The 23,630-nt window shown below is 45.9% G+C and overlaps 1 protein-coding gene and 1 long non-coding RNA gene across 6 annotated transcripts; one reads left to right on the top strand and one right to left on the bottom strand.

Annotated features, from left to right (window-relative positions):
* Positions 1–136: 136 nt before the first annotated feature.
* On the bottom strand, positions 137–21,991 carry RILPL1 (Rab interacting lysosomal protein like 1). 3 transcript variants are annotated; one of them, XM_015643878.3, is made up of 8 exons: positions 21,495–21,991; positions 18,047–18,197; positions 13,213–13,331; positions 12,109–12,336; positions 9,209–9,381; positions 8,595–8,687; positions 5,251–5,338; positions 137–2,920 (listed from the first exon to the last, which is right to left on the bottom strand). In XM_015643878.3, the coding sequence occupies exons 1-8, from the start codon at positions 21,786–21,788 to the stop codon at positions 2,915–2,917; spliced, it is 1,152 nt and encodes a 383-aa protein (XP_015499364.1). In that variant the 5' UTR covers positions 21,789–21,991; the 3' UTR covers positions 137–2,914. The 3 variants fall into 3 exon arrangements, with proteins under 3 accessions (XP_015499364.1, XP_015499363.1, XP_015499365.1); XM_015643879.3 differs by lacking the exon at positions 5,251–5,338 and adding an exon at positions 6,161–6,236 and having other exon boundaries at positions 2,837–2,920; positions 21,495–21,957; XM_015643877.3 differs by lacking the exon at positions 5,251–5,338 and having other exon boundaries at positions 21,495–21,953.
* Positions 2,914–20,440, top strand: LOC107211640. 3 transcript variants are annotated; one of them, XR_004499610.1, is made up of 5 exons: positions 2,914–3,147; positions 16,355–16,555; positions 17,346–17,693; positions 18,132–18,204; positions 19,979–20,440. It is a non-coding gene; the product is annotated as an uncharacterized LOC107211640 (long non-coding RNA). The 3 variants fall into 3 exon arrangements; XR_004499609.1 differs by lacking the exon at positions 2,914–3,147 and adding an exon at positions 12,301–12,410; XR_004499608.1 differs by lacking the exons at positions 2,914–3,147; positions 16,355–16,555; positions 17,346–17,693 and having other exon boundaries at positions 18,118–18,204.
* Positions 21,992–23,630: the final 1,639 nt, after the last annotated feature.

Genomic DNA, 23,630 nt, shown 5'->3' with positions numbered 1-23,630 from the left:
GGTGAGGGGTTATCTGTGGGCCAGATGTCCATGTGTTCCTTATGTGGAGACACAGACAGATCCATAGGCTGCATCCCCAAGAATGGATAGTATTACTTTCCACAAAAAAAAAGGACACAAGTCTTGCAGAAATAGGTGTTTTTCAGAAATATTTATTAAACCGTTAAAATTATTTACTGCCCAACCAAAAAAAAAATAAACCAACCCAAAAAATGTCAGTGATCCTGCACTTGGCAGGCAGGATTGTTACACCCCTTACCTGCCAGCATCCTGGCCCCTTTTCTAAAAGCAGATTTTCCTTGAATATTGACAAACAATACACGACAGATCTTCAGATCTTTACAAACGCTTCCCTCCGCGCCATCCTTCCCGACAGCACTTGGGGTGTGTGACTGCAGCATTGCAAACATGAGAACAAGTGGTTAATGCCAGCAGGTCAGGAGGGGCTGCGAGGGGTTGAGGTAATGGGTGCAGAGATGGGGGAAGGCTCTCCTGCCTCGTGCAGGGGTTTGCTGTTGGCTGCAGAACTGGCCTGACAGAGCCCCGGGCTCCGCTGTACGTGCGCCAGGACTGGAGATTTCCTTTGTGCTGCACTGGCTTGGGTTGGGTCTGTGCAGTTCCATTATCCCAGCTCTTTGCTCTCAGCTGATTTCCAAAGGGATCTGCTTACTCAGGCCCACATTCTGGCGTTGTTTCTGCTCACTGCATCCCTTCTGAATGAGCCACACGACTGAACTGCACTCGGGACAGACTCAATGGGGTCATCCATAATTTAACTGCCTGATGTGACTGTACTGCACTTTTGTTTTCTCATATGGAAGTGAAGCCAGATCTTGCTAATTTAAGTATCATTAAATTAAGACACTCCCCCCATTTAAGAGTTGCTTTTAACAGGAGGGGGAAAATGCTGCTGTTTTAAGGATGTTACGAAAACATAACCAGGCAAAACCACATCTACCCAATACCCATGTTGGACTCTGGTCACTGTGTCTCATAAAAGGCCACATGTTCCCCCTGCCCCAAGCTGCAGTGACACCAGGGGGCACAATAAGGACTTTCCCTACCTAGAACACACAGAAGGTCCATGTTGGAATGAAGCAGTTACAGCCAGGAGCAGGGCAGCACACAGCCCACCATTGCAAGGAGAGGTTTTACTGCCAGGGTTTTACTACAGATGGGCTAAGAACCATTTACTGCTCACACAAAATAAAAAATCCACTCTTGGATCACCCTGTATTAAAAACAACTGGCCAGCACTAATCTCTCTGGAGTCCTTCGAGAGTTCCTCCTGCACTCAGTGCCTGGAGTAGTTGGAGCTTTTTTCCAGCCTGAGCTGTCTTTCCTGTCCTTGGTGTCACTCCTGAGAAGAGGCTCTACAGAGCAGGTGGAACAGCTGCTCCCAGCCCCTGGCACTGAGCTGCACATGCAGAAGCTGCCCATGGCCCTGCTGGCATGAGATCCTCCCCATGAGCAGTGCTCTCCAGCATGGACCTCCCCAGCCCACAGCCAAAGCCACAGAGACACCTCAGCTCTGTCCTCAGGTGAAGCCATGGATACACGCACCCTCTCCTATGGATACACCCTCTCCTACCTGCTGCCTTCCTCGTGGAGTGTGTGGAGAGAGGTGGGGAGTGAACTGGCACTGGGTGGGTTTTAGTGTTGGAAGGACAACCTTGGCCAGGCCTGGGGTCTCACCAGCTCAGCTGCAAAGCAGATCCAGCCCCCGGGGTTGGCTGCTGGGCTGTTGCTGGCGAGTTCAGCCCTGTAACAGGGGCTACCCAGACATCTGCCACCACCAGAGGAGCAGCCTCACACACAGAATTCATCTGTTCTGCCCACGTAGTGTTTAGTCAAGAGAAAAGGTTGGGGTTGTGTCTAGGTCAGTGAAATAGTTCATGTCAGCCAGCTGAGGATGTGTTTCCCTCTGAAGTTGGGCAGTCTTACCTAGACAGGAAACTGAAGAGTGACTTAATTAAAAACCTGTCTGTGGGAAAGATCTAATCCCTTTACAGCAGCTGCCTGCTACACTGCCAGGAAGTCCCTGGTAAGAAGGGAAAAAATTAAAGAGTTAGGATTCCTCCCTGTAAGCAATTTGTTTTTCATTAATACTGCAGAACACAAGGCACGCTCACCTCATACATCGGCTCTTCATGCTTTAGGCACTATAAGCACAAGGGAAATGTACACTCACTGTCCCTCTCAAGGCTACTCCAGTTATCTCTGTGTCAGGTGGATTTCCAAGGGGTGACTCTGCAAGATGCCAATGCCAGTGGCACTGACAGGACACAGCAGAGCTGTGGGCTGCCACCAAGGGCGTCCAGCTGTCGAATCCCTCTTGAAAAAATTCTTACAGAAATAAAAGCAAACAACCAATAGTGTTAACAAACAGGGTAAAAGAGTCTTTGCCCTGCACTAGATATACACTGCAAACAAACTTCTAATAATGGCACAGGTCCTTTTTTGGTTTAAAGAAGCTTGTGTTACTGTAGTTAATGCATGAACGAGATCATAGACTTGTTATTCAGCATAAAACAAGTCATCTAGAAGCTTCCATGTCCCAGGGTGTCAGCAACTGTTACTACATAGCTTGGGTTCCTGTTTGCAGCAAACAGTCACCAAGTGAACAGTGAGGGATCCCTTCTGGAGAGTCTGAAATAACCCCCGAGGTGTGCAAGGCAAGTAAAAGTGATGGAGCTGCCGCAATGCTTTACAGAAGCTTCTTGTTACGAGCCTGTCGAGATCTACTGCAGCAAACCAAACACCTCAGGGCTTTAGTCACAGGTGTTGCAGGGCTTCTTGTCCTTGTTCCATGTAGGAGTCATCTCTGTTTGAATGTGACCATTCTCCAAAAGTTTCCTGGAAGTGGACATTTTTCTGTGACGCCTGCATACGTTTCTTGTCACGAGAGAAGAAACTAAACCTTTCGGGAAGGGAGGAGCGAGGGAGGGAAAAGAAAGAAGAGTGTTAACCATCCTGAAAGCACTTCAAACACCCACCCCAATACACAGCACAACAAAACACCGAGCAAAAGACTCTGTTTGCATCTGCAGAAAATCAAGGCAGAGCAGCCTGATGGGAGTGCATGTCAGAATGTTGTTAGGGATGGAGTCATTGCAATCTCAAGCGGTTTGGCTAGGGAAGCTTCAGGTAAGCTCTAAATGCTGTTGACTCTTCAAGGTGCAGGTATCATTTAGATGTAGGTTCCCCCTTCCCCAGCCCTCAGATAACAAAGCCACACGATCCAGGTTAGTTTCTTGGCATAAGTAAAGTGGTATCTTTGGCATTAAATCTGTATATTTTACCACAATGCAGAAATAGAATATTTTTTTTTAAGGTTGTCAGCAGGGAAGTTTACAAGATAAGAAAATAAGTCTCCACATTTTTTCCCAGTGTAGATGTTTTGAAATCTAGACTTGATTCCTGCAAAAATGAATGAATAAATGCACCTATGTGCATGAGAGTTTGCAGGATGAAGGCTCTAAACAAATGCACACGAGTGTGCACGTCATTTCCTGTCACACAGCTCGGGTGCTCTAAGATAATGACGTACATGAACCAACAGCCATTTAATACAGCTAAGAAATACAGCTGGAAAAATCCTTAGTATCATTTTATTTGTATGGGATGAAGTTACTGGATTAGGCAAATTCAGTGTTTGTTGTGGGTTCAGTACAAGAAGTGTTAGTGCAGTGTTTAGGCCTGCTGAGAAATGCAAAAGTTGTGGTTCCAGCTGCCAGAGGACTGAGTGGGCTGTGGATCCCTTTGGTCTCAGTGCTGGGTGAGCTTCAGGAGGTGAAGACTGTTTTGCCTGCACTGAATCAAGTGTCACACAATTGTGATCCAGGACAGGAATTCCAAATGCTTCCACAGTAAGGGGGTGTGCCAATATAACCTCAGCTTTGTTGGGTGGTGGAATATTGGTCAGGGCATAAACCTGGCCCTGAGTCCACGCTCACCTTCCTCAGCATTCTCCCTCCTCCCACTCTCCCTTCATCCCCCTCAGCACCACCATCCCAACCCTCCCAGCTGCCTCGTGCAGACCAGGGAGTTTCACCTTCCATGTCTCTCGATACACAGGAGGCTGGATGATAAACACTGAGAATATTAAGAATAATTACTTGTTGATTAGAAAGGGAAATAAACCCCTACACAACTTAAATGCACATAAATAACAGTGCCAGCAGGACCTGAACTTTTGCATTTCCTGGCTTCAAATGTGCAGCCTTAATAGTGAAATAAGTATTTTGCACTTAATTAGCCTCATATTTTTCTACCATCTTCATCACAGGAGCTCATAAGTTCACACACATATACTGTGAATTTTCAGGGCCAGAGCCAGCTCCAGCTGATAAAAGAAGTGACTGAGCTTTTCTACAGAGCACATTTGGTCCTGCCTGCTCAGGGTTACTGTCTGGAAGCCCACACAAAGGACTGCTGTGTTTATACAGTCAGTTTCAAATGTCAAAGCTCAGTAATTATCAGGAAATTAAGCAGGAGAAAAATAAGTTTGTAAATCTCTAAAGGGTTCAGCTTTTTTAATTCCTTCTGAAACAATGAAAATTGTTATTATGGCTAGAAAATTCTCATGGAGGATGTTTGGAAAAAGCCTGTCTGTGTGGAGAGGAAACTGTGTCATTGTTGTAAATGTAAAGATCACTAAAGCAGCAGTTCTAATGCAAAGAGACTTTGCATTAACAATTATCAGTATGTCTTCCAGGGAGAGCCAAGAATTGGATGACAGAATTGATTATGAAGAGTTTACACTCTATTCCAAAATACATAATTAGAGACAAAATATACAGGGCATAGATAGAAAGACATGAAAGCAACAGCCTGTAATTAACAGTGGAAATTAATGTGGAAATCAGCCTCTCCATTCTGTAACTCTAACTAATTATTGCAACAAATTGTTAGAAACTAGTTTCTCAAAAAGCATTGGTGAGAACTGTGAATAGCCTTGCTTGGGAAGCAGAATTAACAGATGCTGGTTAGAACTGTATATTGCACCGATTTTCCGAGGAATAATGATTTGTTTAGCATGGCAACATTAAGGCAAAAGGTGATAAAATGTCAGTTTGAGGATGAGCATGGAGGACTGGGATGAGTACTGACACTGACTGGTCATTCTGATTGGCACTTTGATCCTCTGGGATCCCACTGGCAGCCAGGAGAATGCAACCAGCAGTGCTTGTTAACACAGGGTCATGCAAGAGGAAACCACAGTACCAAACATTTAAAAAAAATTCCTACAAGGGACACAAGTCTTCTTATTGGCTGCAATGTGGGATCGTCTGGAATCAATCCAGCTGCTACCATGGGCATTATGGCTGTAAAGATCCTGGTCAGGAAAGTACAGACACAGAAGAGATAAGACTGGAGCAAGGGAAAGAAAAAGCATTCCATTAAAAAGAAAAGAGGCAAACACGATACATGGGGTTACTATAAATACAACACAGGACACGTTACAGGGAGAGGGGGATCTGCATCACCCAAGACAGCTCTCCTCAGTGAAAAAACTCTTGTTTAGGAAAAACAGTTATTGTAGCAGTTTCAATGGCTTTTGGGTTTCTAAAAGATACCACTTTCCTGTTGTGAGGCAGCCTGCAACCTGGGTTGGATTTCATCAAGGTACGACCACTTCTAGCAATGCAGAGCAGAGTGCAGGGTTTTGTTCCAAGAGACAAACAGGCACAGACAATGAAATGAAGGATGAAGGTGTATGTTAAAAACTACAAAACAGGACACTGTTGTGACTACTGGATATTGGCACAGGGTTAGAGAGGATCAGCATTATAGTTAAAGATTTCACAAAGGTTACAGTTTATACTTTCAAGTTAAAAACCAGTATTGCAGGTGAACTCTTGAAATAACCTCCTAAGAAACTCCGTGGTTAAAGGGCCTGTGTGTCTGTTCCAAAAGAATCTGTGTTACTTCTCATGCAGGAAGATGCCAACTGCAGGCAGCTGAATGCTTTTGGGAAACCTTGCAGCTGCTCTGGCAGGAGCACTTTGGAGCTGGCTCACAGCAAGACGGGTTCTTTGTGAGGGTTCAGCACTTCCACTGAGCATTAGACAATCCATGCAGCGCAGAGGCTGAGAGAGCCAAGTGCTCTGTGCCCAGCCAGCCCCACACACACCTGCCAGCACACCTCCATCCGTACCTGCAACACCCTCTGTTTGTCTAGGGATTCTCCTCAGAGGTTCTCCCTTGTGCCAAATATTTTTTTGAACTGTGGACTGATGTCAATTAAAGATTAAGTTGAAATCACGAGAGACATTTCACTTGTGACCAAATGCAGCTCTCCCCAACTCACTAACTGCTGTTCTGAGATTAAAATTGAAAACAAATGGGTAAACACTGTTGGATCATTAGCAGCAGCCAGGATTTCTATTTTTATGCAACGTGGCACATCCTGAGCTGCAGAACTGACAGACACACCAGCTTTTGTAGACTGCAAGAATAGGAAGAAAACTCCTGGCTGTTTGAAGCATGACATCAGTGACAAACAAGCACATAGTCTTAAGGAGAAAACAAAAGGGTGTTTTCTGCTCCAAACAGAGGGAGCATTTTTAATCCTTGGACTTTTCCTCCTCAGTAAAGCCTCCTGGTTACATTATTTCATTAAAACTCTGTCATGTGATGTGGGAGAGACAAATGTATGAGTCAGTCAGTCTGAGATCAGAACTCAGAGACTGCCCCAAACGTGCCAACCCAGAAAAAATGCTGATTTCTGTAGCTTCTGTTTTCCTTTCTTTATGGACTTGCAGCACTGAATCACCTGAGCACATCTTGGTTGTCAGAGGCTACACATCCATATGGCTCATTCCCTCAGACTCTGTATGCTGAGGGGAAAAAGGGCACATTGCACAGGCAAGCACAAAACTTCCCTTGGGAGGGCTCCTATTTTTGTACTTCAGCTTTTTGTTTAACCAGGAGGAAAACTCTGAAAGAGAGGGAAAAGCAAACCCATTTTTCCTCTGTAAAGGCACTCTGCATGCAGAAAGCAGCACTGCAAGTTTTTCATGACATCACTGGGTACAGAGTTCATGTGCCAGAGTGTTCCCCAGGCAGCCAGAGGGACCCTGGAGAGGGAGAAGGGAGCTCTGGGGACACCTTGCAGCAGGCAGGGACTGCAGCTGGGGCAGGAGGGTGCTGGGACAGGACAGAAGCTACACTTGCCTTCTTTGGTTTGCCCAGCAGTGACATTTCCTGACTTTTTAAAGCCCAACTACAAATACAGTGTTGACAACACACAGAGAGGGGAGGAGGGAAGGAAAATAAAACCCCCTAGATAGAAATCCTATTCAGACAGGCTGCAAGAATGAGACAAACCTGAAAACTGTTACCATCCTTCAAATTACTCTGGTAGACAGTTTTATATTCCCTTATTTAACATGATGGCTAAGTGGAGAGAGAGCAGAGTGAAACCTGGGGACAGAGCATGACATCTAAAAGAAGTAATTTCAGCTTAGGCAGAGTCAAAGCTAATACCTCACCAACACATGCTCTGCTTTACAACCTCTATTTACATTTTTATGCTGCCTTTGCTTCATCAAAGGCACCATTTCAAATCAAACATGGAAGCTGCACAACACAAACTGTGTGAGCTGAAACCAGCCATTCCCTACAACTGAATTTGCTTAAAAAAGCTCTAAAAGAAATGTAAAAGAAAAGAGAAACTTTACAGTGAAGATCTTGTGCAACACAGTATCATCATCATCATCATCATCATCATCACCATCGCTGCAGAATGAAAAGTGAAGTCCAAACTCGTATTTTCTACTCATGTGAGAGGAAAGGTTCACTCAGCACAGACAGAAAGCTGCAGTATACTGCAAATAATCAACAATACCCTCCTTACTTCATGGTGCTTTGGGTCAGTCCAAATCTTCCTATGGAATTTACTCTCACTCAGGGCTGTTACTGAACAAGGACTGAAGGTTGTGGATGTGGGGACAGGATGGAAGAGCTCTTTATATGGAAACAACTGTTCCAAAATCACCTATGCAGTTAAAAATGTAAAGCTCCCAGTATCACAAAAATATTGAAGAGTTGCTATGAGATTAGAAGACTTAATCTGGAATAAATAAATGCACAGGAGGGAGTTTCAACAGAGAAAAAGACTGGCCAACACAGTGATTTCATAATTAAGTGATAAACTAGTAACAGCACATCTCTGACAACAAGCTTTGGTTCCAACAGCAGCATTAATATTTCAGAAAAAAAGGTGGGGTTCTTTTAGCCAAACAAGTGCCCATCCTCTCAGCTGCAAATTTGCTCAGCAAACAGAAAGTTTTTGTGCTGCCCACGTAGTGCAAGTCAGGGTCTAAAGGCTTCAGTCAACAGTGAAATGGGCACAGTGAGGTCATGGGAAAATGATAATTCAAGACTGAAAGTTGTCCCAGATCTAGGCAAAAGTTTTGGGTAAAACCAGCAGTTTTTCCACATCTGCCTAGTGTTCTTTCAGTGTCTCTCTCATATACAGTAGGAATGTGGTTATCTAAATTTTAAAAGTCTTTAAAACAGTCCTATGCATAAGAAACATTTGGTATTTACAGACTATACCCAGTATGCTTTATAAAGATGCTACTTACAGTCGTTTGATTCCAGATTCAGGCTGAGTTGAGGGTTTTGGCTGAATTATGGGTGTTGGCTGTGGGGATCTAGTTTCTTCTTCCATTTCCTCACTTGAAAGAAAGAAAAGATAATTAATGTTCTCCTCCCAAGCCATGGAAGCACTTTGAGATCTACAATTCAGCCTGAGGTAGCACTGTTGATGAAGGAATGCAAAAAGATCTGTTCAAAACCCATTCAAATCAACTGAAGATTTTTTTATCAACCAAGGATCAGCACCTAGAACTGAGTCTCCATGCAATATTTTCTTCCCATTGCGACAAGGAGAGGGAGAAGAGGAATGGATAGAATAAAAGGTCTAGAATTTTCATTTTAGACCCACTCTTATCCTCATTTTTGAAATTCAAATGTATTAAATGTTTGTAATCTTTCTAGGATTCAGGGCTGACCTGGGAGTTAGGAAGGACAAGTTTGAGGTGCTGGGTTCAAACTGAGGCTGTATTCCTGCAATCTCTGCACAAGCCTGTGCAGAAACACAAACTTGAACAGAACTTCAGAGCACATTTATTGTTTCTAAACCTGCCCTGTGGCTCCCCATAGCACATCATCCAACAGGAGAGGAGATGTAACCCACCTTTTGTAATATAAAAGCTCCTCTTGAAGCAGAAACACTCGAGATTTCAGTTCATTCCTCTCATGAAGGACGTCCCGGAGCTCCTGCAGGGTGAATCTTGGGCGATTGGGATCTTTTAAGTCCAATGCCATCTTTTCTGACTCAGAGAGACAATCATCATTGTTTGGTTCTGCCTAGGGAATGAAATGTGGGCTTTAAATTCACCATCCAATTCAAATGTCCAATTTTTGATAAGTCAGTTTTAGGAATTCATAATTTTAACAAATGGAGTAAACCAAACGTCAGTTTTTTATATTAACACTAAAAGGTTATGCACTTCCTTCCAGCTCTTCCCATAAAGAGGTGTCTTCTTATAATGTAAGATAAAAAGTGGAGATTTAAGTTTCTATCCCCACTTATGCTTTCATTAAAAACCAGGAGGGGTGTTAGCACCAGACCTGGCTACAAAGTGGCAGAAAACTGCAGTTTAGGTGTTTATACACCTGCACTCCTGCCTCTTCTTTTCCTCTAAGAGTTCACTGGAAGCTTGGAGGAATTTTATCTCCCACAACCCAGTTTCTGTGGTTCCCAACAAGCCAGAATTTGCTCTCTAGGTATGAGTCTTGATTCCCAGGTCTGTGAGGCTGCTTCCTGTCTCTTCTAGCATTTGCTCAGAACTCTGTGGCACAAACTGTTTGTGAAAACATGGTCTGTGTAAGCACTGCACACAGGAGACCATTGCTCAGGTCCTGTGCTGCTGTTCCACTCAGGGGCTGCACAGAAATGATGAAAAATCACAAGGTTCTGGGAAGGGTACTTGGAACTGAGATTCTGAAAAGCAGCTCTAAAACTTAAGAGGTCTGCAGGATTTATAACAATACAAATAAATGCAGGACACTCTGTTCCAGGGAAACACATTTGAAATGTAGCAAAGTCCATTTGAAATGTGATGCTTTTTGCAAGGACTGATAGAAACCAGCACATGAAATCAGAGCTGTCAGCAGCCAGATCAGCCACTCACCCTCCTGGGAGGATGCAGAGATCAGTCTCAGAGCTCCTGTGTGGCAGTGACAGCTTGGTGGGATACAAGCTGGAAATATCAGGAGTTGAGTAGTGAAATTCCTACACAGTCCATTATTTGTAACCCTGACCCCACCCTTTTCTAAGCTGCTGTGTTTGTGAAATGGTTTTGCAATACATTGATCCGTGGTTTCAGGCTGAACATGGCTAAGGCTGGTGCAAGGTGAATTTCAGTGCCTGTCCTGCAGGGATGAGGCAGTGGAGTGATGCTCACTTGGGCACTGTTTGATCACCCTTTTCATCCAATCACGTTCCTTTGCACAGACTACATGGAATTAAGATTGATGCAACCTTACTAGAGGCTCAAAGGAAATTAGCCAAACATTTTTCCTCCTCTTCACCTCCTAGATATAGCTCTGAGCTGATGTCTCTTCTTTTGGTTGTATATTTGCCCCACATCTCTGCCCAAATAAGCTATTTTTGCTAGATTTGGCTCAAATCAGCAAAGACTGAGCAGCCTGTACTCAATGCAAATGTCCTTGACTGAGGCCAACAAGCAATGTCCATTCTGGAGCATGCAGCTATTCCAGCTTTCTGCTTGCCACTGCAATTCCTGTGTGAGCAGTGCCCTGGCAGGGGGAGCAGGGACGGCTCTAATTAGAAGAGGCACCATTGCCATGGAACTGATGAGTTGGAGAGAGGTGAAGAATGCATCCTTTCTCTGCAGACACTGAGGACACTTTCACTCCTGCTGGCTCCAGGCCTGGGCTCCCCAGCCCCATTTACAAAGCTGGGTATCCTGAATTAACAGCAATGAAATAATCCTTTTCATTATTAATACAGTGCTTGCCCGTTCGGCAGTGACATGTTAACACAACACTGGCTGTCACGTTCCCAGGGGACCAAGGTATCTCATCAGCACTTGTCTCTGCTTTTTGATGTGTATTCCTGCCTGTTGCCAGTGATGTTTCAGTGGATGTTTCTCTCTGCTGCAGTCTGTCAGGCATTTACACCGTGGAGCTCTTACCAATGCATCAAGCTGAACAACTCTGTGTGACAGAACTCCTCTCAGTTCTTAAATATCACGACACCCCTTATTGCATTTCCTACTCAAAGAGTAGTTAATCTACTAGATCTAGAGTAAGGATGGTAAGAGCATCATTAGGAGAGGGAAGGCAGTATGTTTGCTTCAAGAATAAAAAAGTAATATTATAGGCACAAAGGAAAATACCAGGAACCATAAAGAGGACTAAGGGATAAACAGATCAGTGCATCTTTTTCTCAGGAAGCTCCCCTCAGGTTTGCATTCCTGCTGCTCTGATCTCAGCCCAGCTCCATTTGCAGACTGTCACTTTGCCTGTTCTGCAAGAGCCTGCCTCTGCCAGCAGGAACATTTGCTTCTCACAAACATCTGTGCTCACAACACTTCACTGCACAAATTCTAATAGGAAGCAAAAGCAGAAATAAGGCCAAAGTTGATTCCTCTAAAAAAGTGCCTTGAAATATTTATATGTTGATTTGGTAGCACTTAAGCAGCTTAGTCCTGACTGATCCAAAGTGCCATAAGCACTGCAGGGACCAGGTGTGCAGAGCTCTGCCCTGACTCTGGAACTGCTTCTGGCACAGTTTCTGTTCCACTGTGGTTCATCTGCCACTGTCACCCCCGTGCACCCCTGTGACCCATCTGGCCTTGAATATTTGCAGATCTGGCAAAGCTGAAGCTCCTGTTGGCTGTTTGTCTTTGGAAAACCCAGACTCTCCAAGGAATTGGTTTGTTTTCCTTTGGGGGAAGGGGTAGGTGTGTACATACCACAGCCCTGCCAAAAGGCAAAGAGGTACTTGGTATGAAGTCCAAAGCTTTTTAAAAGGCTGTTTAAAAAATGATTCAAAGTGCCCCTTACCTTTACTTCCTCCCCATTTTGGCTGGCCTGGGTGTTCTCACCCTGCAGCTTTTCTCTGAGCTTCCCCAGCTCTGCTCTCAGGCTGCCCATCTCCTGCTCCTTGGTTTGCAGATACGCTTCCAACTCCACCTTCTGCTCGATCAGCGCCTTCCCCTGGGCCTCAACCACCGTGATCCGGTGCCGCAGGTCGTGGTTAATTTTCATCAACCTGTTCTGCTGCTGCTGAAGCTGCACAACATCCATGCAAGAGCTCAGGATCCATTCAGCCACGATGGCCCAGTCCCAAACACCATCTTAAAGCAGTGGGTTCCCGTTGCATTTAATGTGAAAAATTCCCCCCCTCTCCTCACCCCCAGATTAGTTTTTCTAATATCTAATTATCTACTACAATTTCAGTCACCCAAATTTAATTGATTTCTAGAGTAAATTCCCCCAGCACAGGGAGTTTTTCAGATAAAAGCAAATCCATCATTTCTGATATTAGTTCGAGGATAGGGTGCCTTATGGGATTCTGAATCAAATCTTAACCCAGGGGAGAAGAAAGACAAGACAGAGTGTTCAGTTTATAAGTCCTTTGCTTTGAGCTCCAAGCTCTCTCCTAAGACAGGATGTGACCTGCTGGGTGTGTGTGAACAGCCCCAACTCAAAAGGCTGCAGCACCTGCCAGAGGCACTTGGACAGAGCAGAGATCACCTAGGCCAGGAAAGTCCCACAGCCTAAGGACATGAGGCAGAGTGAGGAATGGGAAGCAAAATATGGGTAAGCAGGTCATTCCACAGAAAGTGCCAAATCTCATGTCATGCCTGGAGTCACAGCGGAGTCTGTGACTCATCTGAGGCTGAGCCTGAACAGGTCACTGCTGGCAGGGGTGGCCTGGGCTGAGCAGTGCCCTTCTCATGCAGAGGTGATGCACACTGCATCCCTGGTGTGGGACTGCACTGAAGCCTGACCATTCTGGACACTCCACAGCTCTGCTGGACACTTCAGTTGCAGGACTATTAATCCAGCATTCTTTACACTTTCCATATTTACTTTAAACTCAAAACCAGGCTATGGAAGAGTGGGTGAGAAAGAAGAGAAATAGGAAGACCAAGAGCCACTTACAGCCTCTACATCCTCATTTTTAAGTCCAAGTTCCCGGTCCTTTGCCCTGATTTCATCCCTCTGTTTATCTACCACTTCCTTCAGCTTCTTCATGACTTGCCGCTCTCTCTCTGACATCCCTGGTTAAAAAAAAAACAAACCATAAAACACAAACTAAGGACAGTCAGGAGCTGCTGAGGCTGAGAACAATAACAATGAGAAATATTTAAGTAGACTCTGGAAGTTGCCTGCTGGTAGAATTACAGAGATGCTTTAGAGGTTACTTCAAGGGTAACAGAGAACACTGATGACAGAATCCACTCCATAACGCCACTGCACAGAGACTCCTTAAAAAAGGAACTGACAGTCCTCAGAAACATTTATAACAGTGAGTGACAGTGCTGCATCTTGCTGGCTTAGTAGTTTTACATCAATGTTCACACCATGCCCCAGGGAGCTCGGTTATCTCTGTGATTGTCTCTGGAATCAGCTGGCCAAGGCCTTGTGAAAACTGTAAAAAAGATGGTCTGGATCTTCAATAATATGTAAACAACATACCACTGTTGTGGATTGCATCTGGATCCAAACCAGCTGAGGAGCACTGAACTAGACTGATTTTCAGTTGAAATCCAGTTTTGTGTTTGGTGAAAAGAAAATTAAACAGGACCTTCAGAGGGTACCCCCACCCTGAATGTAGAACCAAAATTTAGTTTGAATTATGGTCACATATTTTCTCCTCATGTTTTGCCACCCTTTTCCCATCCTATTGTGTGGTAATTCATATTTAGAGTAACTGTACTTGAGAAAAAAAAATACTTCATAGCATTTCACTGGTGAAAGGAGTTTGGAACATTGCCAAGAACACAACACTGATGCTGTCTGAAAATAAAAAATGGGTTAGATTCACCTTAAATCTGACCAATGAATCATTAGGAAATGTCATAAACCACAAAACAGGAAGCATTCTTCTATTTGCCATTGCAAAGATAACATGGACCTGGCACTGCAGTGGTGGGCTCTTGAGAGCAGACACAGACCAGAGGTTTTAACTCGGTGAGATGATGAACCTCCTGCACTGACCTTCCCTGAGAATGGCACAGAGATGTGCAGTCTGATGGTCCTGAACTATCACATGAAATCACCTTGCACAACATCCTTGAGGATGAAAAACCCTGCAACCAGGGCAGTGTGTGGCTCCTCTGGCCAAAATCCAGCCCAAGCAGGAGCTCAAATCCAGGGTCTGCTGCTAACTCTACTAATTTTGGCAAAGTACTTTGTTATGTGGGTCTTCAGCTTCTTCCATTTATGAACTGCAAGTGGTGCTAATTCACTCCCCACTCTGGGGTGGCTGGGAAGTTGCTTCCTTTATAATATATTAAAGCAGCTCCCACATCAGAAATATGTATCTTTATGCATCAAATGCATCCAGCCAGGAAAGGCTCTACTTTCTAACATCAGCTCAGTCTTTCTGGTTTTGTTCTTCCCTCATCAGAGAAATCCAGAGTTGTTCCCACAAGAGAATTCAGCTGCTTGTCTTTAGGAACTCCAGCTCACAGGTCAGCTACAGAATGAACTGATGGATGATAGAATAGAGCAGGACAAACCTCAGAGAAGGAAAGGGAGTAACTGGTGGATGTGGACTGCCATGCAGGGAGTGGAGCAGAGCAAACAGGGGGAACAGCAGCTCCAATCCTCAGTGCTAAAGGACCAGAGCTGTGGTTGTGCAGAGAGCAGGGAACTGCTCTGCTGGGAAAAGGACTGGTGGTCAGGCTGGCCAGAGATTTGGTTCACAGGATGTGTTCCTGTCAAACCCCAGAAAAGAACTGCCAGTGACACGGTGTTCACAGTCTAGTATTACCTTCTCGTCCCTTTTAATTCTGTGGTACATTGCCTGCTCTATTTCTGGACCCTGGTTTTTATCAGCTCTGTGCTGCTCTGGGTTCTAGCTCTTCACAGGGTAATTTTAATTCTTTGGTGTGGTACCAGCTCATACCCACCAGGGAGAACAAGTGTCACAAACACAAACTGCTGCTTAACTATTCTAAAAGATCCACATTCCTTTACCACAACACAGGTCTGGTACTTCTCTGCACTCACAAACCTCTGCAGGCTCCTGCATCCCCTCACTGCAGACAGTCTCAGGGCTGAGGACTGAAACATCAGCTGTATTTAAAACCAGAAGAATCCAAAACTTTGCCCTGAAGTAGAGGGACTGCTGTGAAACTTTAGACTGGTGAAGAGGTAGCACTGGTGAATGCAGCTGTATCCATTAGTACTTGTGAGATGCTTTGAGATCTCTAGATAGCAGGTGCTATTTAAAGAAAAAGTACCATTCAGTGCTGACTACTTTTCCTCCCACTGTGCTCATTTTTCTTGCTAACATTTGGTGAACCTAAAAGGCTTCAATTGTGTGCACAGATCACTACAAATTTTATTTCAGGAAGTGGGGGGGGAAAGGTGGGGAATTTTGTGAAACAGTCACATCTTCTGCCATTTCCTCAGGCACTAGGAGAGAGGAGAGGGAAATCACTAAGTGCCCTAAATGTAAAATAATTATCTCTAAATGGTTCAAATTCTAATAACTGTAAGATCTTAAATGGCACACCCAGCCGGCTTCCCCAGACACATCCTATGAGCAGCTTCCTGTGGGTTGCTGTGATCCTGGTGTTGTTCCAGCAACAGAAAGGAAAGCAGCTGGAGGGGAGGACACCAAAAAAAGAAAGAAAATAAACTGGGGGGGGGGGGCAAAAAAGAACATTCTTTATGTTTAGTGATCTGTTCAGTGCTGTGTCCATACCATATCTATCACTACAGGCCAAGTGCCAGGCAGAACCTGTGGCACCATTACCAAAATACTCAAAACAAGTTCAACACCTCTTTTGAAGGGAACTGTAGGTCCTGCAGCACAGGAGGGTCACACAAATGCTGCCATCCTGCTGCCTGTCCCTTCCCACAGCCAGGCTGAGACAGCAGCTCCCCTGCAGTGGCACAGCAGCCTGCTCGTCCTGTTTGACACACTTGGGTCAAGTTTGCATGTGGCATTTTCCTAGGATATTCCAATCAGTCAGCAGTCAAGCAGTGCTCTGTGCAAGGGAGGAGTCGCTTTAATGGGTGTTACAGGCTCATCTTTAACCCCTCCCTTGTGTTTTGTGCTCTGCCACAGGTCCTTTCACACGAACCCTGCTCTGCTCAGACTGCACAGAACACTCCTGCTTGCACAGGACTGCCTCTGCCTCTCCCACAAAAACTTCATCATGCTCAAATGAGGCTCTCAGAGTTAATTGGCAAGATTGACTCTCAAGGTCTTGCACACCCAAATCAGTGGCCTCAGTTGCCCGTGTAAAATAACCCCTCTCCCTGTCTGGTGAGTAAGCAGTGAGCTGCTGATCCCCGGGGCCAGCGCTGAGAGGAGACACGATCACAGTGCTAAACCATGCTCAGATAGGAGAATTGGAGTCTGCTCAAAATTAGTCCAGCTAATTGTCCAGTATTATAATAATTAGTCCAGTATTGAGCTTGAAATCCTGCCTCTCTGGACTCTACATCAGAGACTGAAAAAGAGCAGAACTGCTTTTGACTATCCAAACAAGTAATTTGAGACAAATCTATCCCTGCTCATTAATGACAATATGTCCTAAAAGAAAACCAGTTGGGTTTGATATAATAGATCCCAATAATTAAATGGGGTTGATATAAATTAAAGATTTCACTTAAACTGAATGTTTTGGACAAAGAATATCAGTGATCTCAGAATCTAAGCTCTGGAATGGGCTTATAGGTTTTGTTTGTGTTGTCATACATGGGTAGACAGTAAAAATAACAAGAAAAGCACGTCTGGCATTTGCTTGGCTGGCTGGATGTGAAGAGTATGGCTATATTTAAATGCAAGCACATGAGCTGCAGTGAGCTAGATAGCCACTGGAAGGGAAAAAAAGAAGGAAAAAAAAAAAAGAAAAGAAAGGGGAAGCTGGTTCTTTATAACACAATGTCAGTCTTCATAGTCCATGACTCATTACTGCCATTCTGAATTTTGCATGAAGGTTGTCAGCCTGATGTTGAGCTACTTCTTTGCCACTAATTGACTCCTAAATTGAAAGCATTGCATTTGTTTTTAAAAGTATCTTGAGAGGTTTAACAATTTTTACTTTTTGAAGGTTTCATTGTACTCTTCCCCAGTGCAAGTGAGCAGCACTGAGCCTCAGGGAGAGCAAGTGGAACTTCCACAGTGTTGGACAGTTTAATTCACCTCCAGCAAGCCTCCATTTAATCCCAGCCTCTGGAGCCTGGAGAAGGAATCCCTTCATTCCTAATGCTCACTGGAGAGCTGTGATGGCTCAGCTGTGTGTGATCTGCTTTCAGACTGCTCAGTCAGGACATTGGGAAATGGAGTTGGGATCTCACAACCTCGAATTCTTTGCTGGGAATGGTGGAGCAAAGGGACATCTATTCCTCTGCTCCTGGGAAAGAGCTGTTGGCTGAGCTGTGGGTCAGAGCTGAGGCTGGTAATTGTTTCAGTTGCTACAGTGAGATCTATCTGCCCTCGGTTTTGTGCATAAAGTGTGAAATAAACACTTAAATGGATTATTCTGTTTGTATTAAAAAACATAAGAAGGGCTTCAGAATATTTTATTCTGAAGAATAACAGAATATCGAGAAAAGGTGTATCTAGACTTTACTTCCAGAGATGCTTCTCAGCCAAACAAAAAGTAAAAATAAATAAGCAAACAAGACTTCAAAACCCAGATCTGAACTAATCTACAAGGAAAAACCACACCAGAATATCCAGTCAAAGTATTTTGATAAAGCATTTTTTTTTGTAAGAAAGCAAGGACTGAAATTGAAGTAGCAAACTTGCCTTCATGCTTCTGAAATTCCTCTTCTGTGAAATTAATGTCTTTGTGAGACAAGTTTGTCATCAGTTGTTTATTCTCCTCCTGCAGCTGTGCAATTTGGGTAAGAAGATCCTGTGCTTCTCCTCTCCAGACATCCTCCACCAGTTCTAATTCCTACAAGGTAGATCAGGACAACACATATTTTAAAATATGTTAAGAGTCTTTGCCTGGACCATTTACAGATCAAACTAGTAATGATCCTACTGATTCTTATGGAAAACAATTAAATGAGATTACTTTGAGTTTCTTAGAAGACATCTGCTTTTCTAATGCCACCACCAGGAAATCAGCCACCACAGTCCCCTTTGCTATATGATAATGTAAATATCTGAGGGGATCATTCCTGATGCAAACATTTTTGACATGCCAGTTACCCAAAGGATGGCTCCTTATGCCTTGCTTTGATGGGAGGATGGTTAAGGATGCAGCTGTGTTAGAAAAAGAACCAAACACAAGCACCAATTCTCTCCTGCATCCCAGGAAAGCTGTTAGAAAGCCCCCAAAGCATCCCAGAGCGAGGGCCAGGAACTCAGGGCTGGACATGCTCATTCTGACAGAACAGCCTGGGCTACACTCCTGTTATGAAACACAAATGTAAATTGATGAGTGTGTCATCCAGTGCAGCAAAGCCAGAGCTCCTGGTGCACGTGGTGAACACAAGCCCAAACCCTGCTGCTTCCTATGTAAATTGTTCTCTTGGAATGTCCTGGGTGGTGCCTGTGCCATGGCAGCCAGGCCAGTCAAAACAGCTCCCATTTGTGGGGACACTCTGTGTCAAGAGCAGCTGTCACCAATCCTCATGAAGGTCAAGTCAGGACAAAAAGTAAAACATCCTCACGCAAAACAGTTGTATTTAGAGCCTTGCTTGTTCCAAAAGCTTTTCTATATCTCACTTCTGCAGTGGGGGGCATTCCCTGCTCCATTTTCACTTATGTTCTTCAAACAAAAAGCTGCATGCAAATCCCTGGAGCCAGGCTGAGTCACCACTGACTTTCACATCCATCCACATGCCCCTTTCCTACCTAACGACAAAACACATTCAGACAACAACCCAGCCAAGCACAGCTCGAGGCTAAAATAAACTCTGCTGAGAGATTAAAGGATAGCTCTCTGCTTTGAATGAATGCTCTGATAATGGGAACTCATGTTCCTGGTGACTTTTGGGTCCAAATGCCATTTTATTCCAGCATTTATTACTGTATTGCTGCTAAAAGTGTTGCAGAAAGCATTATGTGGCAAAGAATAATAAATAGCAGAGGTGTGGTAAGTTATGCAGAGCTAATTATTAAAAAGGAAAGAAATTGTCATTAATCACCTATTTTACCTGAAACTCTTTAACTTGAGAGAAAAGTAAATCTGTAATGAAATTGATATTTCCAAAAACCTGGACTATTTACAGTGATGCTGCCTGCTACAACTCTGTAGCTAAAATAACGCAGTGACCTATTTTAGCAATAAACCAGCACATTCATCACTTACAAGCATATTGATAAAACCAAAATGGAATGCACACAAACCCCCAAACAACCTAAACTTATATCACTTATATGTGGCTGCACTGTAAACACACAGCTATGCCAAGGTTTGCCTGGGCAAACTTTGTCATTTTACTGCTATTGAAGAGCCCAATGAATTGGAGCAGAAATTAACTTCTGAATCCTCATTAACAGAAGTTCCAGACAGGGGAGGCACATCCATGGGCCAGGGAGCTCAGGAAGCCCCAGGTAGTGGGTGCTGAGCCAGAGGACACGTAAAACAGATTCCCACATAAAGTTTAAGTGCTGAAATCTCATTAACTGATGCTTGCAAGGACCACTAAAATCTTTTCTGGGTGTTTTTTGGCGGCTTTGAGGTCAAAAACTATTTCTCAGTGTCTATTTTTTTCTGCTTATCAGACACCTGTCCTGTGAAAGAGTCTTCAAACCCTCACACTGGAGCAGAGATGTGAAACCACAGTTCCACAGGGACATGGTGAACTAGGAACCAGCATGATTAAAAAATGGTATGTATCATGCAGTTTATTTTCCTGTTAAAACCTGTTTAGACTGAAGTAGATTGTTTAAACACTCCCTGAGCCACTTGATGACCCTCAGAGAAGCTGACAGAGTGGAGCAGAGGTGGTTGACTGGCAGAGAGATCAGCTGACATGTTCAGGAAACTTTTTAACACTTACAAGAACTTCAGAAACATCTACACAGAACAACTTGTACAATGACACTGGGTCTGTTCAGTATCCGCTTCATGCAGCCTTTGGTAAATATCCAGCATATTTGTATCTATTCTCTAGACCTTCTTTTTTCGTACTCCTGAGCCTTATCAAGGCTTTGTACATTAAATGTCTTTTATCTTCCTTTTCAGACACTGCCCTGAGACTCCCTCTGCAAAATGTTGCAGGGTTAATCCTGGATTTTCCATATGCTAGGTGAAGGTCCTTTAGCTGTCTCGTTTTAAAATATAAAACAGGGATTTATCCAGTTGAGCCAAACCTTGAAGTTTGGGGTCTCTCTTCCAGAAACCCCCTGTCTCCTGTTTATCCTGATTCTGTGTGTGGAATCAGGAACGGCATGAGGCAGCAGTGATGATTTAGCACAGTCATTTACCAGAAGAAACATTTCTTATATCAGTTATCTAGACGGTTTGAAGAGTAGATCTGCTACTTTTACTGCAGTAACTGGAGCATGCTGTCCTGCAATAACAGGGTATGGGAAATGCTCTCTGCCTTGGGCTTTAATGGGAGTGGGGTCAGGGAATGCTATGACCACCTCAGAACAAGTCAAGGCACATCTTGCCTTGCTCCATCAGAGGATGGAGCAGCATTCCGGCAGAGCGCTCTTTCCTACTCTTCAGCTCTAGCTCTGCTCTCTGAAATCACTCGGTTCTCCATCTCTCGCCTATGACTTGCCTAACCCGAAGTCTGTGCCAGGAAAACTAGACTGCTAAATCATTCCCAGCTCCGGAGAGGAAAGTGTATTCTTGTGAGTGACCTTTCCTGGCCTAGCAGGAAGCAGCACTGTCCTCTCGTCGGGAGAGGGGATGGAGCAGGAGTCCTAACCGGGGAGACACAGGGGAAGGAAATGCAGTGTCTGGGGGAAGGGGTGGAGAAAGGGAAGGAGGGAGGAAACTTCCAGGAGGGAAGGAAACAAAAAACAACAACACGCCCAAAGCCTCAGCGACGCTAAGGCAGCATCCGCGCCGAGCCCGTGAGCCCGCCCGGGCTGTACCGCACGCGTGCCCCGCCCGCTCCCGCGGCTCCGCGGCATCCCGGCCCGCACCCCGGCGTCGCTCTTTGTTTTCCCGGCGGCGGCGGGGGGAGAACGGCGGCGGGGGGGCCGGAGCCCGGCTTCCCCCAGGGCGGCTGCGGCAGGCGGGGGCAGCCCTGCCCCACCGCGTCCCCCCGGCCCCCTCCCGCACCTTCTGGTGCTTTCGCTCCTTCTCGATGCGGTCCATCCTCTCCAGGCGCAGGCGGTCGAGCTCCAGGCGCAGCTCCTCCATCTCGGGGTTGATGTGGTTGCGGCTCACCAGCACCTCCAGGATCTCCAGCACCCGCACCACCTTGGGCATGAGGCGGGCGATGGCCTCGCAGCCGTGCTGGTCGATCACCCGCTCAAACTCCTGCCCCACGGCCGAGGCGATGTCGTACACGTCCATGACCGTCAGCTCCGCCGCGTTCTTCTCCAGGGCGGGCGGCGCCCCGCCGCCGTCCATGGCTCGCCCGGCCCCGCGGCGCCCGCATAGGCGGCGGCGGGGCTCGCTCCGGGCGGGGCGGTTCCCCTGCAGCCGCTCCCGCTGCCCCGCGCCCGGGACGCGGCCCCCGGCAACTCCCGCGAACTCCGGGCGGCTCGGCCGGGGGTGTTTAAACTTGGCCGGGCGGCGCTGGGGGAGCGGCGGCGGGAGGCGGGCACGGCGTCCCCGCCACCACCGCCCCGCCGCCCGCGGCCAATGCCCGGTGCAGGGCGGGCCGGGGGAGGCCCCGCGCATGCCCGCGGTCCCCGCGGTCCCCGCGCCTCCCGGTTCCCGGGGCCATCCCCGCCGGGAGGAGTCGCGGGGGTCTTCGCTGCTCCGCGGGGCTTTGTTTGCCCCCTTTGGAGAGGAGCATCGCCAAGCGCGGGCGCTCTCCGCTCGCTGCTTGTGCCGAGCATCACCCGGAGGGCTCTCGGTACCGTCCGGGGAGCGCAGCCGGGAGTTTGAGCGGGCAGAGCTCGAAGCTGCCCGTGTTTGGGGTTCGGGTCCCACGCAGACGATGCCCTGCGCTGGAGTGGGTTCGCAGCAGGGGCAGGGGCCGCGGGTGTGTCCGTGGGACCCAACAGCGAGCGCAGTGTCCGGAGCTGACACGTCCGGACCAGGATGGACGGGAGGCGATGTTCCCCTGCTCCCGAAGAGAACGGAGGCTGACGGATGCACATGGAATGGGGTGAACGAGCCGTTCTGCAGCGCACACAGCAGCTGCACATCAATATTAGGGGTATTAGGCTCTTCTCCGCAAGAGCACAGAAAGAGTCTTTACTGAGCACATGTTCCGAGGATCAGTGGAGATTTTACACACGCAAGCAGCTTGCTGGCATGGATCCACTTACAGAGGAATTTAAATGAAACCAAAATGTATTTTTCTGGTCAGGTTTTTCAGTATTTTTGCTTTCAGGTGTGACTGTGAAAGTTTGGATCTTCTTATTTCCACAGGAAGAGATGCTCCAGATGAGTCTCTACAAATAAGTTAAATGTGTCTGGAAATAATTTTAGTCCTTCCATTTGCTGTGTGCAGAGTAGGAAGGATGCATTTTATTTTGGACAAGATATGATGAATAATATCAAACACTGGAGCTAGTGAGGAGAAATAGCAGTGGGGCTGCAAAAGCCAAGCCTGGAATGACTTTGACATGTGCTGCATGTTGTGAATACAGTATTAATTACCTACTTTTGGCAGATGCAAAACGCCAGTGCAGGGGAATGAGAGTGATGAACGATAAGAAATGTAACACTGTAACACCCAGAAGTACAACACTGTGACACACAGACCAGCTTTTTCCTGCAATTCTGTCACAACCTCCTTGTGCCATGAGGTACAAAATACTGATTTTCCTCATGAGCTGCCGGTAGGTAACAGGACAGCAAGGAGGGGAACAACCAGTCCCCAGATACCCGAGCTCGGCAATCAATTGCCTAAGTTGGAGCAATAACCCAGTGAAAATATATCTATATATCGTTCATGAAACTTATTCCAAAAGCTGAACATGACAGGATATTGCACAAAGTTCCAGGGAGAGGAGGAGGATGAATAATGGTGTAGTAATCCTTTCCTGGCAAAGGTGCTTATGAGCACACAAGGAGAGGCAGCCCAAGCAGAACGTTTGCAGAACACTCTGCAGTACCTCAGGGGAGCAGCTATGCTGTGAAATCATAGTTTTGCCTAAGTTAGAGATGAGAAAAAGAGGTTTTGCCACAAGAATTTGGTATTACGTGAGTTCCCATTGTTCTGTTGAAGTGAGGGTAGAGGGAAAATATAGCACTGCACGGAACATGTGTGGAAAGACTAAAACTACAGCTGAGAAA

The sequence above is a fragment of the Parus major genome, chromosome 15 (genome assembly GCF_001522545.3).
Source record: "Parus major isolate Abel chromosome 15, Parus_major1.1, whole genome shotgun sequence".
NCBI classification, from domain to species: domain Eukaryota; kingdom Metazoa; phylum Chordata; class Aves; order Passeriformes; family Paridae; genus Parus; species Parus major.
Note: the sequence above shows the minus strand (reverse complement) of the source record. Positions and strands in the feature narration are given on the sequence as shown.